The following is a 17,371-nucleotide window of genomic DNA, read 5'->3' as shown; positions in this document are numbered from 1 at the left end:
AGGTCACTCATAGCCAGTGGCGGCTCGTGACATAGAGAATTGATTGACTAAAAAGATAAAAAAAAGCGCCGCTGGCGAAAATTTTCAAATTTTCAAGGTCAAACGGCTTTAAATGAATCTGGAAATTTTTAGTTGCATTTGCAATATTACCGAAAAACTGACGTTCGTGAGAAGGATTTTCATTTAGATTTTATAAAAAAAAAAAGAAATATTAGTGCGTCTTGTAGACTTCTGCGAATATTAACGCACACCGTACATGTATGTTCCAAAGAAGCTTTGTGGTTACGACAACCTCGCGTGACCCCAGATGGTTAGGGTTAGTAAGAGTCGTTTAGGTAAGTTTTTATTCTTTAATAATTTAAAGTACAGCAAAATGGCAAATGTTCATTGCGGTAAAGTAGTTGAAAGATTTATGGAATTTTTTTATGTAAGCAAGGGAAAAACGAGGAAATTTTTCATTTGTTGACAGAAAATTTTAAAAATTTCGATAGAAAATAAATTAGTAGGCCAGACGTACGATGGTGCTTCTGTAATGTCAGGCGAATTAAACGGTTTGTAAAGAAAAATTTAAAATGTTGAGGTGCACCTCAAGCCTTATTTATACATTGCTACGCGCATAGATTAAATTTAATATTATAGGACGCTGCAACAAAAATCAGTGTCGAATTTTTTTTGCAAATATTTCAGCAATATCAGCATTTTTTAGTTATTCTACAAAACGTACTAGTGTTTTAGATGAAGTGGTAGACGGTTACCGAGTGGATCAAATACGCGTTGGAATTTTAAGTCTCGTACGATTCAAAACATAATTAATAACAAAAATGATTTGATTAAAGTTTTTAACATAATTTTAAATAGCAATGAATTTGCAAATGATAAAGAAACTGTTCCAGAATCTGCAGGTTTCATAAAAATTTTAGAAAACTTTACTTTTTTGTTTCTGTTAAATACATTTAATCTTATATTTACACAGACTGATATTGTTTTTAATATTGTACAAAAAAAAAATTGCAGATGTTGCACATTGCAAAAATAGAATTCAAAATTTGTTAAAAAATTTGGAAAATTTTCGAAATGACCAGCACTTTGATGAATTTTTTGCCAATATATCTCAAGCTGTAGGACAACCTTCTAAGAGACGTAAAACTGATTATGACGAATTAAACGATTCTACTACTTAGGTACCTACTTCAAAAGGCTTTACGATGAAATATTAGATGTAAATATTAACTCAAATAGATATCAGATTTAAAGATTTTGAAAAACTGAAGTTTTAAGATAAGATAATAGATAATAAAAACATATTTTCTCAATTTAAGAATGCTTTTCCGGAGACAACATTCCAGTCGTTAATAGATAATTATCCAAAATCATTCGATAAATTAAAATTGCGCAGTGAGTTATGCGTCTGGTATTTCGATCTAATTATATTCTTGGAGAATCGTAAAATTTTGCAGAAATTTTAGAATTCATATATACCAATGATCTCAAAAATGAAATTCCACAAATTTATAATTTATTCAATTTAATTTTGTCACTTCCTGCTACCTCTGCATCCGTAGAAAGAAGTTTTTCAGCGAATTAAAACATATTCTCGAAATTCAATAGCAAAAAACGATTAAGTAAGTAATTTAAGCACAAGTACAATTGAATCAGAATTAGTCAAGTCACTTCAAAATTCAGAAGAATTTAAATTTCACAAAAAAGTAATTGATCATTTCGCTACCACCAAAGATAGACGTATAGATTTAATATATAAACATGGAACATATAAAGAATACTAAACATACGTACTTACATAACTTACGATTTATACGCATACTAACCTTACCTCTCATCCTTTTTAGAATATTTATTTATTATTATTATTATTTATTAGAATTATTTATTTATTTGTTTATCAGAATTCTGTTATAATTTATCGTTAGTAATTTCAGTAAGTGCTACTGCTATAAAACTGATAGAGAATTTTACTATTTGTTTAGAGAATTACATTATTTTTTATATGTCCTTATATACCTTCATCCTTACCTCATCCCCTATCCCGGCAAGAGATCACTCTGACCTTCTCGTTGATTCTTGCTGAACCATTATACTTTTGGATTAACTAATATAATTTGCAAATTATTATACATAAAATTATTAAGTTTGTTACACATTCAAAAGTAAATAGACTAACTTATAGTGCAATTATTCCTATAAAATATTAAGTTGCATGAGAAAAAATATTTTGCCCACCTATCTCAAAAAACAACGAGCCGCCACTGCCTTATCTAGTCTCCCCTTCGAGCATTTACTCATGGAGACGACACACATATACTGGCTCGATCCGAAATATAGCAGTCTGATTGGTTTCCATCGGATCGTAACGTGTTATGATTCCGAAATCATGAATAAAAAGAAAAGGGCAACTGCTAGAGGTAGCATGCCATTGCGAAAAGTTTGGCTGAGTGTGGGGAGATACAGACAGTATCTTAGTACTTGCTATCTCACTCTAGCACGCACGCGATTGGTTAGAAATGAATGCTCGCGCTCAGAGGTTCCCATTGTTGAAGCGAAGAATGAGACAGCATGTACTGAGATACTGTCTGTCTCTCTCGCACACTCAGCCACTCTTTTCGTAATGGCATGGTATCTCCAGTAGTATATGCTCGAAGCTCGAAGAGTCCCTGAAATTCATATACATACTATCTACACAGAAACTATATAGAAAATAAGTATATGCTGAAATTAATGTTAGGTGTTTTGTGTTTGTGTGGTTAGTTGTGTTTTGTTAGGTTAAGTTGGCACTATTGGCTTACGGTTTTACGATTATACTGGGGAGAAAACACTGAAAACAGTGAAAATACCGTTATTAAAAAACACTGAAATGAACAGAACATACCCAAGTTTGTTTGGGATATCTCGTTTTAGTTTATGGGTGAGATTAGCCATTTTTCTTTTTGTTTAGGAAGCCGGTTTTGATATTGTGAAAACCACCTGTGTATGTTTTAACCAGCTAGTACTATACGGTGTTCTTAATTAATTATTTTCTTTAAAAAGCGTAATTAGGGAAAATGTAAGTATATATTTTTTAAATCTTGTCTAAGTTGAAGCTGTTAAATTTCTCCATTGTTGTTAGAATGTCTACCAAGCGTAAGAGAGCACCTGCGAAAAAGGCTGGTGGAAAAAAAGGTAAAAGAAAGGAGGATAGTGATGTAGATTCTGACCTCACTGATGGTAGCGAAAATGAAAGCACTACCCAACCAGATGAAATTTTAATAGCGGGTCATGGAGATGCTCTTGATGACCCCACTCCTTTACCAAAGGAATTACTTAATACCTTAATAAAACCTGCTGGACAATTTGTTTTTTTTGGAAATATCAATTGGGATACTGCTGGAAAAAAAGAGGTTAAAGGACAGAAAGTGCTCCCTAATTTGCTTTGGCCTCATAGATTTACTGATATTCGGGTATGTTTATAACTTTTAGACTAATAAAATTCATACACTTAAATATTAATTTTTGTTACATTAATAAATTATTAGCATGTTAAACTGCTTGAAGTTTGAGGTGCTTACCATAAAGAAAATATGGCAGAGTGCACTGTATTTATATCAAATTTGTACAACATAAATATATTTATTATTTTTCAGAAAACAGGTACTGTTACTCTATAAATATTATCTTTAAAGGTTCGTCTAGCTGTGAGTGGATGTGTGGCAGCTCATTGTGTTCTTGTAACTGAAGATGGTAAAGCAATGACATTTGGTCGAAATCCATTTGGCCAATTGGGATTAGATAATACTGTGACAAAAAATTCACCTGAATTAGTACCAGCTTTGGAAAATATGAATATAATAGGAGCTGCATGTGGCCGCCATCATACATTGTTCCTTACTGATACGGGCACAGTATATGCCTGTGGAGATAATAGGTCAGGACAATGTGGTGTTGGAAATCTTCAGCCACAAATACTCACTCCAACTAGGATTAATTACAGGGGACCCCCAATTGTTAAGGTACCTTAACTTTCTTTTTATTAAATCATGTAATATGAGTACTAACAAGGATAAGGTAAGGTAGTCGGATTTTTGTAATTTTTGATATTTATGGTACGTGTAGTTTGGACCTAGAATAAGAATTTTCCGAAGTAGTTCAACGCAACGTTCATAAGTTACCGAGATAATCGATTTTGAAGTTTTACCTAACAGCTAAATCCACTAGATGTGACACATTCTTTAACTGGGAGCGTGGCCTAATTGGTAGCGTTCGGGACTGACGGCCACGAGATCGCTGGTCCGAGTCCGTCGTGTGACATTTTTTTTTTTCCAAACGCACCATATGGATTTTTATTATTTTTTTCATCGAAAATTATGAACAAACCGAAATATTATAATAAATACTTATGTATATGTAGGAATATTCTTCAAATATTTCATTAAAATGCACAATTGGTTGATAAACAATATTATGAATTAACAATAAGATTTCATTAAAAAAAAAACAAATGAGGTCAGGTAGGATGTTCTTTTATTTTATATTTATGTTAGTATTTGACATTTTACGCAGTGTGGCACGAGCCAGAATGGTAGCTATCGTAAAAAAATGGGAAGCAGAAATTTTTTAAGCATCTACCTTTCTTTTTCTTTTTCTGATCTCGAAAATTATGAACAAACGAAATATTATGAGAACTGTATGTAGGAATATTCTTCAAGTGTTTAATTAACATTTTGAGCTAGGTTGTGTGGGTCGTCCACCGTGTTTAAAAAAACCGCTTACAGAACACGCCTGCTTGGGCATAAAAAGTTTCAGTAAATTCCACAAATGGTAGAGAAGCACTGTGTGATGAAAGAACAATCTTTCAAAATGTGAACGAAATTTGCTTCGACGTCGATATTTTGAAAACAAAATGCTCCTGTAAAAACATAACATATACACGACATGCTAGATGCTGAAAAAATTTCTGCTTCCCATGTTTCTATGATAACTATCATTCTGGCTTATGCCACACTGCGTAAAATGTCAAATACTAAAAATAAAATAATGACCTTGTTTGTTTTTTTTTTTAAAGAAACTATTGTTAATTCATAATAAATATTGTGCATTTTAATGAAATACATATTTGAAGAATATTCCTACATATACATAAGTATTTATTATAATATTTCGTTTGTTCATAATTATCGAGATGAAAAAAATAATAAAATACCATATGGTGTGTTTTGAAAAAAAAAACAAATGTCACGCGACAGACTCGAATCAGCGATCTCGTGATTGTCAGTCCCGAATGCTACCAATTAGGCTATGCTCCCAGTTGAAGAATGTGTCACATCTAGTGGATTTAGCTGTCAGGTAAAACTTCAAAATCGATTATCTTGGTAATTTATGAACGTTGTGTTGAACTACTTCGGAAAATTCTTATTCAAGGTCCAAACTACACGTATCATAAATATAAAAAATTACAAAAATCCGACTACCTTATCTTCTCCTTGTAAGTGTAATTGAATATAAGTATTTTATTGTTTATTATGAGTTGTGTCAAAGATGTGTATTCCTTCTCCAAAAAGGATATTATATAAACATTTGCCATTGAAGCCCTCTTTTATGATATACAGACAAAATTATCATGTTTGTTTGTCACTTCATAATATATTGTCTGAATCAACATTTAATGGCTATGCCACTTAGAGCTTGGTAACTTCTGATTTATTTCAAGAGTTGACAGAATAACGAACAAAGTGCAAAAAATAGCCTGATAGACATTTTTAAATCTGTCCTATAAAACGTGATATTTTGTTGGTTTACAATGAAACATAAGTAAATACTGCATCTGCACTGGTGAAGATTGTATCCGTTTTTATTGTGCGAGTCCAGATAAATGTGAGTTTATGTTGAAATTCCATGTAAACAGAATAAAATCATCACCTTTTGCCAAGTTACTAATAAATTTTAAGTTAAGCATTCTAATTTCCAATAATGTATTATTACTGTTTATAACTTTAACAGATTTTTATCTTTGAAGTTGTATTGGTTTTCCGCAATTTGAACTGCTGATACCCACCTTAACCCTTAACGTAGATACCGCGCCGTGCGCGAAAGTTTATCGCGAATATATACGTCTGGAGCAGTTAGACCACTTATAGTTTTACATTATGTTGTGTTAAATTACGATTTACGATAAATTTTACGATTCTATTTTGAATAAAATACAGTATATGTACTAAATAGAAACTGAAAGAAACATGAACAATCTTGGTATTATTACCAGTACCTCTTTCCATAAAAATATTTGTCACAATCGGTATAAGCTCGCCCGCAAAAATTCGCCTTACCAATTGCAATAACCGAGTCACTAAGCGCACGGTTGCGAATATATACGGTTTGAGCAGCCTGATCCAATTTAACTATTCATGCGAATTAATCCGTCTGGAGCAGTTTGAGCCCAATAAATTTTTAGCGAATATATACGTCTGGAGCAGTGAAAGGGTTAAAACTGGAATTATCCATTGGGGTTTTGCTTTGAACTTTGATTCTGTTTTTGTAATGGAAAAGCAGTAAAAATTATATCCAAATTATTTCCAAGAGAATCTTGTACAGAGAAGTGTAAAGATCTTCTAAATGCTTACATGTATAAAGATAAATTTAAAAAATATATTTTTGCATACAGCTATACATCAAGATCATCAACAAACAACACTACAACTTATGAGAATGAGTTTTATTACAACAGTTGCCTTTCGTTCAATAAACTGTCAACTGATGATAAGAACTCCTGAAGTTTATAAAATTTTAAAACCCTTTTGGAAAGGGCGGTGCTAGATAGATGTTTATTTATCATTTGTCAATTTTTATTGTTTTTAGTATGTATAATGTACACAACGTATTTATATATTAATTTTTTTTTTAGTCTCGTTCTTTTGTGGCTTGCTTGTTGGGATGTTTCCATACAAAATGATTATACATTGTTGTGTAAGAAGTGTATAAAGTATCTACCTGTCAATACATATATGAATAAAATGCAAATTTATACCGAAAAGTATATTGGTATAGGAATGCTATTATGAATACCTTTTGTAAAATCAGTTAGTTCGTCCCTGACAAATCAAATAAGCCAAATTGTTTTCATGGGTCAATTTTTAAGGAGTCTTATCTGTTGTCCATCTTACTAAAAAATAATTAAATTACACGAAAGTATTTTAAAAGTTAGGGTTTAGGTTTATCTCCCTAGTGCGGCCCTTTAGGAAAATTTTTTATATGAACCTGTCATGTTATTTTAACGTCCCAAAGGACTGGCTTTTTTTAATATAAAGAAGCAAAACTCAAATAAAGTAGAAAAATATTTACGTAAGTACATATTTATAAGTGAAGCTGAATTGAAAATCTAGGCTCGAGAAAACTCATTTCAACCAAATTAATTAAAACTACTGTTTTCACTATTATGTTCAAAATTTGATAGACCCTGCATCCTAACACATTTATGGCATTCGTTTTAGAGAGAGGGTTTAAGATGAGACTTATTTTGTCACAATGAATGCTATTTTATTCATGTATTATGCACATAAAACTTTATTCCAATAAGACCTTTAAAAATGTAAAACTTTTTCTTTTCAACTTTAACACCATCTCGAAAATGAGGCCTTCGAAGGCAAATACTTATATATAAATATTTTTAATGCTTGTTCATTTCTGGTACATTATTGTGTTACATCCTGTATATGTTTTAAATTTTAATTGAAAATTGGCCCAAGTAATATACAGGGACTGTGAATTAATTTTGAGGGATTGAAAGATGGTGTGTCAAAGCTCTTTCATTAGGCTTTACTTTTTATAGTGTGTTATTTGTTGAAGTGTAAACAACATATTTTTTGTCAGCTCCGAAGATGTCCAATTACGCAACAACAAAACGTCATTTGCTTGAAGTTTTACTTTTCCTGTTTAATTTAAAGAAATGCTGCTGAAAGTTATTGAATGCTGTTGGAAACATGCTCAATCGATAAAAACGTGTGAGTATTAGTTTCGACGTTTTAGAAATGGTGATTTCGATACAGTTGACAAAGAACGTCCTCAACCGAAAAAGTTCGAAGATGAGGAATTGGAAGCATTACTCGACCAAGATTCATGTCAAACGCAAGATGAACTTGCTGAATCAGTGAATGTTGATCACACAACAGTTTCCAATGATTCAAACAGGGTTTTTTTAGCGAGAAAACTGCTAACCTGTTTAACTATAGTTTGGTGCTGTTTGATGTTTTGGCGAGAAATGTACTTAACCCGGTTTGGCCAAGTTTGCCAACTATCAAACCGGACTTGTGCGTTGGGTTTGGATCCTAAGTTAATACTAATATCTTTGTTTATTTATTTTCTGTCTCGTATCTAGTCACCACTTCGTTTTTTTTAGAGGTTAGGTTAGGTGTAAGGTGTAAATAAAACAATTTGGTAATGGATTCTCTTTGTAAAACACAAAGTAATATTTAAAATTGATAGTAAAAAAATAGTAATAAGAGGATCCAAATAACTTTAATCGTTTACAACATGGTAGATATGCATTTTCCATATTGTACTCTATAGATCTTTATTAACTTCCTTTTAGACGATGCATTTACGTTGGAATATATTCAACAAATGTTGAATATAGTTACGAATTAAAACAATTTATTTAAAAATATGTAAACATTAGTTTCCGTTTCCATTCTAAAATGAATGTAAAAGTCGTGATAAATAATTATCAATCCATATTTCGTAAAAATTTGGTAATTGGTAATTCTTTTCTCTAATGTTTAAAGCAAAACAATATTCAGTTCTTCCATAACCATTCCCCTTGTTTTTAAGTATGTATTTGTTACTGTTTATTACATTTATTAGAGATGCATTGAAATTAGATAGATCATCTACATTAACGTTGCTTCATGAATGTGCATTTCAAATTAGGAATAACAACTAGTAACGAGCGTTCAAATAAAAACGTGGTCGAAGTTGGCTCTGACACACTGGACGTAGGGAGTAGCTTATAGCGACTAACTTAACCTCATTTCTCAACGAGCTGTATAGCAGCTGTCAGTTTCAATAACGTTAATGACTATATAACTTTATTTTAAAGAATAATCGTGATAACAATAGGAGCTGCGGAAAGTGAAATGAAACCAGGCTTCATCAGAAAAAAAGGTGATATTATGAAGTTCACCGTAGTTGTTTAAAAACCATTCACAAAATACAGCCCGTCGCGGAAAATCAACTTCATGAAGTTCTTGCTGACAAGCTAAACGATAGGAGAACAAACGCAAATCTTTTTTTAACACTGTGTGGCAGGTACCGACTGATACTCCCACCATTTGTGATAAAACACGTACAGAAGTTCTTGGCGCATTTTCCATTATTTGTTGGACATTTTCTTTTAATTCTTCAGCCCGCTTTTTAGGTCGGCCGCTTCCTTCTTTTCTTGTTACACTGCCCGTTTCACGAAAAACATTAACACAACGCTGAACTGCACTTTGAAAAATTTTGTACTCGACAACGCCGGGAAATTGATTTTGAAATTCTATGAAACATTCCTCAATAGAATACTTCCATATTCCATCAATCTTGCGTCCATTTCTAAAGTAGGACTCTACGATAAACACTTTTTGTTCTTGAGAAAACACCATTTTAAACGTTTTTTAAAACGAAAATATTCAAATTGATAGCGGCGATATAGCGCTTTGACAGATGACGTTTAAGTTCATTTTCTATACGCTACGCCCTACGTCCAAATTTTCAGAACCAACTTGACCACGTTTTTATTTGAACACTTTATATGAGAAATAAACAACCTTAAGCTACGATCACTATCATAGGTTATGATTTTATTATTGAATTTAGATATCTAAACCAAGAGAATTTTTGCGAGTTCTGTCAAATACTAACTCAAACTCCTAACACAATCAAATTCAAGCTAACTGTGTTTGATGGAGCTCGGGGTGTCAAAAAATCCTTAAAAGCAAGGCAATTTGGTGCCACACGAATTAAACCGAGAGATGTTGAACGATGATTTTTCACATAGCAAAAAAATGTTTTTTTTTTTGCATCGTATTATCACTAGCGATGAAAAATGGATATACTATAATAATAATCCTAAACGTAGAAAATCGTGGGGTTTCCCTGGTCATGCATCAACATCGACGGTAAGGCCAAATGTTTATTATTGAAAGCTCATGCTCTGTATTTAGTGGGAACAGCTTGGTGTTTTGTATTATGAGCTACTTCAACCGAATGAAACTGTCACTGGTAAACGCAACCGAATACAATTGATGCATTTAAGCTGTGTATTGAAGGAAAAACGGCCGCAATTCGAACAAAGGCACGATAAAGAAAATTTTTCAACATGACAACGCTCGAACACATCTTGCTGATGAAGGCAAAACATACTTAGAAACACTCAATTGGGATGTTTTATATCACCCGTCATATTCACCAGATATTACTCCATCGGATAAAGCCTTGAATTTACAAAAAAATTACTTAAAATTAATTCACAGTCCTGGTAGTATTTTTAAATTTGTTTCAAAACTTGTTTCAAAAGGTGTTCCTAAAACTACAGTAGTTCTTTGAATAACATCCCTTATTATGTTCTTTCTTCAGGTTGGAGCAGGTGCCGATTTCTCAGTAATACTTGATATAAAGGGTGGGCTTCACTCTTTTGGTTTACCCGAATATGGGCAGTTAGGTCATAATACAGATGGAAAATATTTCAAAACCAGTACCAAGCTTTGTTTTCATTTTCAAACGAGCCCAAAGAGAATAGTGCTGTATATTGAGAAAAGCAAAGATGGCCATGTTTCTCCAGTAGATGTAACAGAAATTGTCGACTTTAGCTGCGGTCAGAACCATACAGTGGCTATAGATAGCAAGAAAAGAGCGTTTTCCTGGGGATTTGGTGGTTTTGGAAGACTTGGCCATGCTGAGCAGAGAGATGAAATGGTAAGGCAATAACACCTCTATTACCTGATTAAACCAAACTTTCACATGTTATTTTGCGCTGACCCTTGTGAGAATGACCCAATATGTGGGAGAATTTTGTTTGACAATTGAACATTTGATTAAACCCATTGTTGGTGATGACAAAGTTGTCTATTTAAATTAAACTATACTTACAGGTTCCTAGATTAATAAAGTATTTTGACAGCCAATCTCGTGGTGTGCGATCTGTCCATTGTGGCTCAACGTACTCCTTAGCAGTAACAGAATATAATGGTTTATTCATGTTTGGGCAGACTAAAAAAACTGGGGAAGCCAACATGTATCCCAAACCAGTTCAGGACTTAGCTGGATGGAATATAAAATATATTGGTACGGGAAACACTTCCATAATTGTAGCTGCGGATGACAGCGTGATTGCTTGGGGTGCTTCCCCTTGCTATGGAGAACTAGGCTTTGGGGACATGCAGAAGACTAGTACAGTTCCAAAAGAGGTAAGTTTAATTAATTTTGTTTTTTTTTTAAGAATATAGAGAATTACAGTGTGTTTATAAATGCACAAGTCCTGCATGACTACGACTGTTAGGCAACCAAACGTACACTCAGAATTCCCTAAAGACAGGATAGTCCAGTGGAGTACAAATATTTCTTTACAAACATTGAACTTTAATATGCAAAATCTGATTTTTGATTCTATGAAAAAAATTGTTTTTTTTTTTAATTGAACACAAAATAATCATACTCTTAAGATATTTTGAATTTTTATCACATTCTGTATTAAAAAAGTATTTTCTAATTGAGGAAGGTTCAATGTTTTAAATTCAATATTTAAATATAAATTACAGGTAAATTAATTCAACTTACAATGTTAACATAATCACAAAGTTTTTTGCTCAGCTAACACAAATATACAAACATACAAATATTTCAATGTTTTTTAATTTTTTTTTTCAATATTTAAATATAAATTATAGGTAAATTAATTTAACTTACAATGCTAATATAAACACAAAGTTTTTTGCTCAGCTAACAAAAACTTAATATATTACTCAAATTTTTAATAGATGTTCAAAATGATCAGTGTAGGGACTCCCGAAATGTCGATTCGATGATTCCGAATCGAGATCGAAATAATATCGATATATCGGTACCCTTGAAAATTTTGCCATCGAAATAATATCAAAACCCCGACCATTCGAATCGATATAATATCGAGGAGTCTTGGCTAGCCGAAATGATTTGCTCTCTTCTATCACATGTATTGACTATTGCTGTTTCTTTTCAACATTGCAAATATGTGTTTGCGTTTGTGTTTTGTTTATTTTTACGTAGGTATTTAACCTAACCCAATGTGAAGTGCCAAATACTTGTTTATACATATCTACAACTATTTGAACAGTTTTTGAATGATACGTTTTCTGTTTACATAATTATGTTCTTCTTCAGGAGCAATCATTGATATTAATAAACAAAATGGTACCTATGCATTAAATAAATATAAATACTGCATATTACAAATCTTGTTCTTGTAATGAGTGTGTATTTACCGGAATATTTTTCTCTAATGTTGGTGATTTTATCCAATTGTTGGAGAGGTTTTAATAAATAACTTATATGTGACTTTCTTTATACCTCTATTAATAGTTTGTTGACTTGAAGCAAGAAGTCTACTCATTCCAGTGATTTTCACCGTGCATAAAACCAGAAAGCACAAAATAATTTAATGTTGAACTGAATTGTTTCCGAAGTTCTTTTTACTTTTAAATGTCAAACAATAGACATAATTAATTAACATATAATATTTTTATGTAAGCGAAATAATTACACAAATTTTTTGTCCGGTAAAGATTAATGGATCCATTGAACCTCTTAACTGTCTTCTCCAAATATTTTCATTCCTAAATGCTTCTCGTCGCTCTAATTTTTCAACAATAATTATAATCATAGGTAGTATTTTATGTTTTTTATTTCAAACCGAATAAAAATTTTGGATGTGGAATGTCAATAATTTGTTGAGTATGTATGCATAAAACCTTTAAATATAAAGTACATTTAAATCAACTTTCATGATTTACTGTTTAGACTAAATAAATAATTTTATAAACTTCTGTTTATTTATTTGATGATAGGTATTCATTTTAAAATTTAAATAAACTGCGTGACGCCGCCGCCAGACAAAAAGAGATAAATAGCTGAAATATGTATGTTAGACAGAAATAAACATATCACTCATTTGCCTTAACTGTGGTGGTATAGAACATTACCCCAAATTTGCCGAACTTATCCAAGGACTATATCGATGTGCTTCAAGAGTACCAATTTACATTTCGAGTGTAATCGATCACGATTGGTTTCCTAATTATCTCGATATCGATAAAACGCCATCGAGATTTCAGGAGTCCTGCTACAAGTTCATTTTCCAAACACAAATTTACTCTGCGTTTTGTGCACTCAAAAAACACATTCTACATTTGGTGTTATAACGTCTATTTCATGTTAAATTGCTGCTTCCAGCTGTTCAAGTGTGTGGTGAGGATGTTTAAATATCTTATTTTTGATATGGTCAAATAGATAAAAATCTGAAGGTGTGAGATCAGGCCTTCGTGCAGGCCACAATTCCCTAGTAATCAATCTATCACCATAAAATTCCTGAAGATATCTTAATAGTTTCTGTTGCAGTGTATGCTGTGGCTCCATCTGCTATGCTGCCTTTTATTGTCATGCATTAATTCCAGGGCTTGTAAAATGTTAATTATCATCATTTAAATGTTCATTAAACCATTGACAATATTATACTGTTGCACAACAGAAACCTTATAGGATATGCAGCTGCTTCTTTAATGCTTTGTGATACGTCTTAACTGATACACCTATACTCCGCGATCGAAATTATAGAGAGTCAGATATAATATAAAAACACTATTACCATAACGCGTGTAAAATATAAAATGATTTTTATAGCGGTTCAATATTATTTATCTTTGTGCCGCTCGCTACGCACATCGATAGAATCTATGATCGTCTATAGACTGAGTAACACTAAACGTCGATCTATATTCTATCTCTGTCTTTTGCACTTGGTAGGGAATAGGGAAATGCTTTTTTAGTGGGTGTAAACGGACTTGATTTACCCGTGCTGAGAAACGTCATAGCATAAGCGTAGACGAGGGGTCTAATTCCGTGGCTATAATAAATTTATAAATTAAAAAACACAACTGGGACGTTTTAAAATGGTGTAATAATTAAAAAGGATCAAAGTGCCGGTTATAGCAAAGCGTAAAAAAATATTAGATGTTTTATTATTTTTTTCAATATTTTCTATATCTTGTTGCCTTTTACGCAGCCACGGCAATGGATTTTCGTTCCCGGCACGCTTCATCCCCCTTACTATAGTAGGATCGTATTCGATGCAAAGTAGAGCAAAAAGTTGTCGGTCTTTTATCAAAGGAAAATCGTGTCATCATTTTTAGGAGGCGTAAGATAAATCATTTCAAATTTAAAATGAAATTCAATGTAAAATCTGAAATACCGCTGCATACGCACTGTGTTCTGGTAGTAGCTGTAGTCGCCCAGGTGCATCGAGTGTACGAACTGGTCGGTTATACGTCAAATACTAACCTGGCGAGCTTTGCCGTCAATTAGAGAACGCTTCCAAAAAACAAGTAAACAACAGTGGCACGTACAGAGGTAAAATGTAGTACATATGTGGAATTTAGGAAACAAATTGGATTTATAATAAATTACATTTAAAATAAATAGTTTATGAGAATAAAGGAATTTTTGTAGGAACAAGGGTGCCAGACCGGAACTGATCCCCTCGTCCCTTCATAATGTATAAAGAAATTATTCAATTTGTAAAACCCTTAAAAGCGTACTTCATTGGTTCCCTTGACAGGCAATGATTTATTACTTTGCATCGAATATGATCCTACTATAGTTCAGAAGTTAGCGATGAGTCACTCTATAATTTTGACCGCCGAGTATAGATACATATTATCAATATGTAGTTATTTTATGTAAATACACAAATTAATCAGCATAAAGGAGTAAGTGTTAAAGTGAAAATACATTCTAAAGAAATAGTAATATTAAAAAAAATTCAAAATTATTTAATTATCAATTATTTTTAACTTTATTTTTAAGTTAAAAAATTAACAATTCAAACTGTATTAAGTTTATGGCAGTACCAGTTTGAGTAGATAACTGCGAAACAGGTTGCTTAGGATTTTGCACCATTCATTGTCGAATATTATCGACATCACCACAGTAGCGTAGTCGGTCGAGCGTGTAGTGGCAAACATTTCTCGGTCAGACTTCCTATTCCGGTCCCGGTACAATCCCTGGCATCGACATTGGCAATGTCGATGGATAATGGGTGATTGTCCACGTTTTTTCAAGTGAAGCCCCTGTCCGCACAGCTTTTGGCTTTGGATTTGGGGATTGTCCCATTTCTGTGGTGTTAAAAAACATTTTCTGTTAACGCGTTTCCTGCCGATGCATTTCATCTTCATGTCACCTAGATCCTAAAGTCACATTTATGTAAAATTTTGAAGCTAGTGTTCTGTAATTATTTAAAATTGAGTACAAATTTAATTTTAGCTTCTTGAATAGCACCACTTAAAAAAATGTTTATAAGCGCCTGTGGCACTACGGTCTACTGATAATACCCTGATGCCATTGGACACTTAGAAGTGTCCTATTATTTTGGCATATTTTTTTGCCATATCATGACAGATGGTTCCGAGCTCTTTAAAGTGTCTGCGGTACTTGCGCATAAATCACGTGGGCGCTTATAAGCGTCACTGTATAATAATACCAAAATGTATTTTTTCAATCTTGCAGGTTACTACTTAATAAATGTATGTTTTAGGTTACTAAATTGGCGGGAATGAAGGTATTGGGCTTAGCTATGGGGTTGTGCTTTACCCTTTTAATTGCTCAAAATGATACACTGGAACAAAAACAGAAATTGGAAACACTCAAAGAATACAAACCATAGGCCGGAGATCACCGACGAATACATATATACATACATATATTTAGATTAATAATTAATACACATTCACATTTTGACGACAAGGTGGATCTGTCATTTTATTGGCTATCTGTTTCGTTGGTATATTAGAATAAGTGTGACGGGTCTAACTTCTAGAGCAAAATATTGTACACATAATCATTAACTGCCCTTCGTGTTTTACAACCTTTTAAACAGTTTTACGAGTAGTATGTATTTTATATTTCAGTATTTTTTACTTTTTTATTTTTAGATGGCACTGGTATTTAATTTATTAATAATTTAAATTAGGCTATCTAAAATGGTATTATTTTACCACAATGTTTTGAAGAAAAAGAATGTTATAATTTAAATTGAATTAATAAATTTTTTACTGTATCATTGTTAAAACTGAATATATCCCGTATACTGAATGGCAACACTTTTCATTTTTGCTTCTATAGTACCTACGTCGGAATAAAGATTTATATTAAATGCATTGCTTCCATTAAATATTCATTCCGATATTAAATCATGTTTAAATTTACTTTATTCTATTACTAGCAAAAATACAGCATAATCAGTATCGGATTCTTAAGCAAAAAAAGCGTGTACACTATAATGATATTATCAATACAAATTTAGAATGTAAGAATGTAATAAATAAAGCCAGCTACTGATGCTCGTGGTAAGGTCACGGGACGATATGTCTTGTATCCCACACGCAGTACAACAGAATAGGGTTTGTGCTGTTGAGTTGGAATATCCCAAAATGTCTAGATTGACATTAGCAAAATTCTAAAGCTTTAACAAAATATGTGTAATACCACATTAACAAGCAAGTTACACGTTAGAAAGCAGTGATATAACAGTTTGAGAAAAACCGTAAAAGATTAAACAAATATAAAGTTATTTATTTAAGGTATTAATCTGGGATCTCAACGACTGTTGAGCTTGAACAGTGCAATAGTTTTTTTTTTTCTTTAGAATGTCGGCCAGGTCAAAAAACATTTTGAGAAAAATGCGTTTAAAGTTTTCTTTAATATACCACATTTCCAAAAAAATAGTCTTTTACCCTCAATCACTGATGCCTGCTCCATATATTACACCTTCAGCTTCAAAAGTATCGTCTTCTAATTTAGCATTCCCTTGAGATTTGCGAAAAACTAACATACTTGGTGAGCTTAGCGCATCTACTCGCGTCGCATTTTTTGACCTATTCTCGAATTTTTTGATCTCTGTAATCTTCTTTTGTAGTGGTTGGTCCTAATAGTCCACAGTACAGGCCCCTCCTGGAAAGTTGATTACCACATACTTTATAACTCCTGAGGAGCATCATTTTGACGAGTCTACCACATTTTTCCTCTGCGACTTTTCTCGATTCCTCCGCTTTTCCACTCGGAAAAGTCCAAAAACATGGCAATTTCCCGGGGTCTTGAAAAGTCA

At 32.6% G+C, this 17,371-nt stretch overlaps 1 protein-coding gene across 1 annotated transcript; it reads left to right on the top strand.

The window, feature by feature from the left end:
* Window positions 1-2,779: 2,779 nt before the first annotated feature.
* On the top strand, window positions 2,780-16,424 carry LOC108913520 (protein RCC2 homolog). Its single transcript, XM_018719081.2, has 6 exons — window positions 2,780-3,058; window positions 3,122-3,452; window positions 3,675-4,001; window positions 10,597-10,935; window positions 11,112-11,426; window positions 15,803-16,424. The coding sequence occupies exons 2-6, from the start codon at window positions 3,123-3,125 to the stop codon at window positions 15,929-15,931; spliced, it is 1,440 nt and encodes a 479-aa protein (XP_018574597.1). The 5' UTR covers window positions 2,780-3,058; window position 3,122; the 3' UTR covers window positions 15,932-16,424.
* The last annotated feature ends 947 nt before the right edge of the window (window positions 16,425-17,371 follow it).

The sequence above is a fragment of the Anoplophora glabripennis genome, unplaced genomic scaffold (assembly GCF_000390285.2).
Source record: "Anoplophora glabripennis isolate ALB-LARVAE unplaced genomic scaffold, Agla_2.0 scaffold777, whole genome shotgun sequence".
In the NCBI taxonomy this organism is placed as follows: Eukaryota; Metazoa; Arthropoda; class Insecta; order Coleoptera; family Cerambycidae; genus Anoplophora; species Anoplophora glabripennis.
This window is presented reverse-complemented; position numbering and strand designations above follow the sequence as displayed.

What these genes read in the sequence shown, in the direction of transcription:
- LOC108913520 (XM_018719081.2), top strand. Translation starts at nt 3,123, where the DNA reads ATGTCTACCAAGCGTAAGAGAGCACCTGCGAAAAAGGCTGGTGGAAAA. An exon ending in ATAGATTTACTGATATTCGG is followed by an intron (nt 3,453 to 3,674) that starts GTATGTTTATAA and finishes TTATCTTTAAAG; the next exon opens with GTTCGTCTAGCTGTGAGTGG. An exon ending in GGGGACCCCCAATTGTTAAG is followed by an intron (nt 4,002 to 10,596) that starts GTACCTTAACTT and finishes TTCTTTCTTCAG; the next exon opens with GTTGGAGCAGGTGCCGATTT.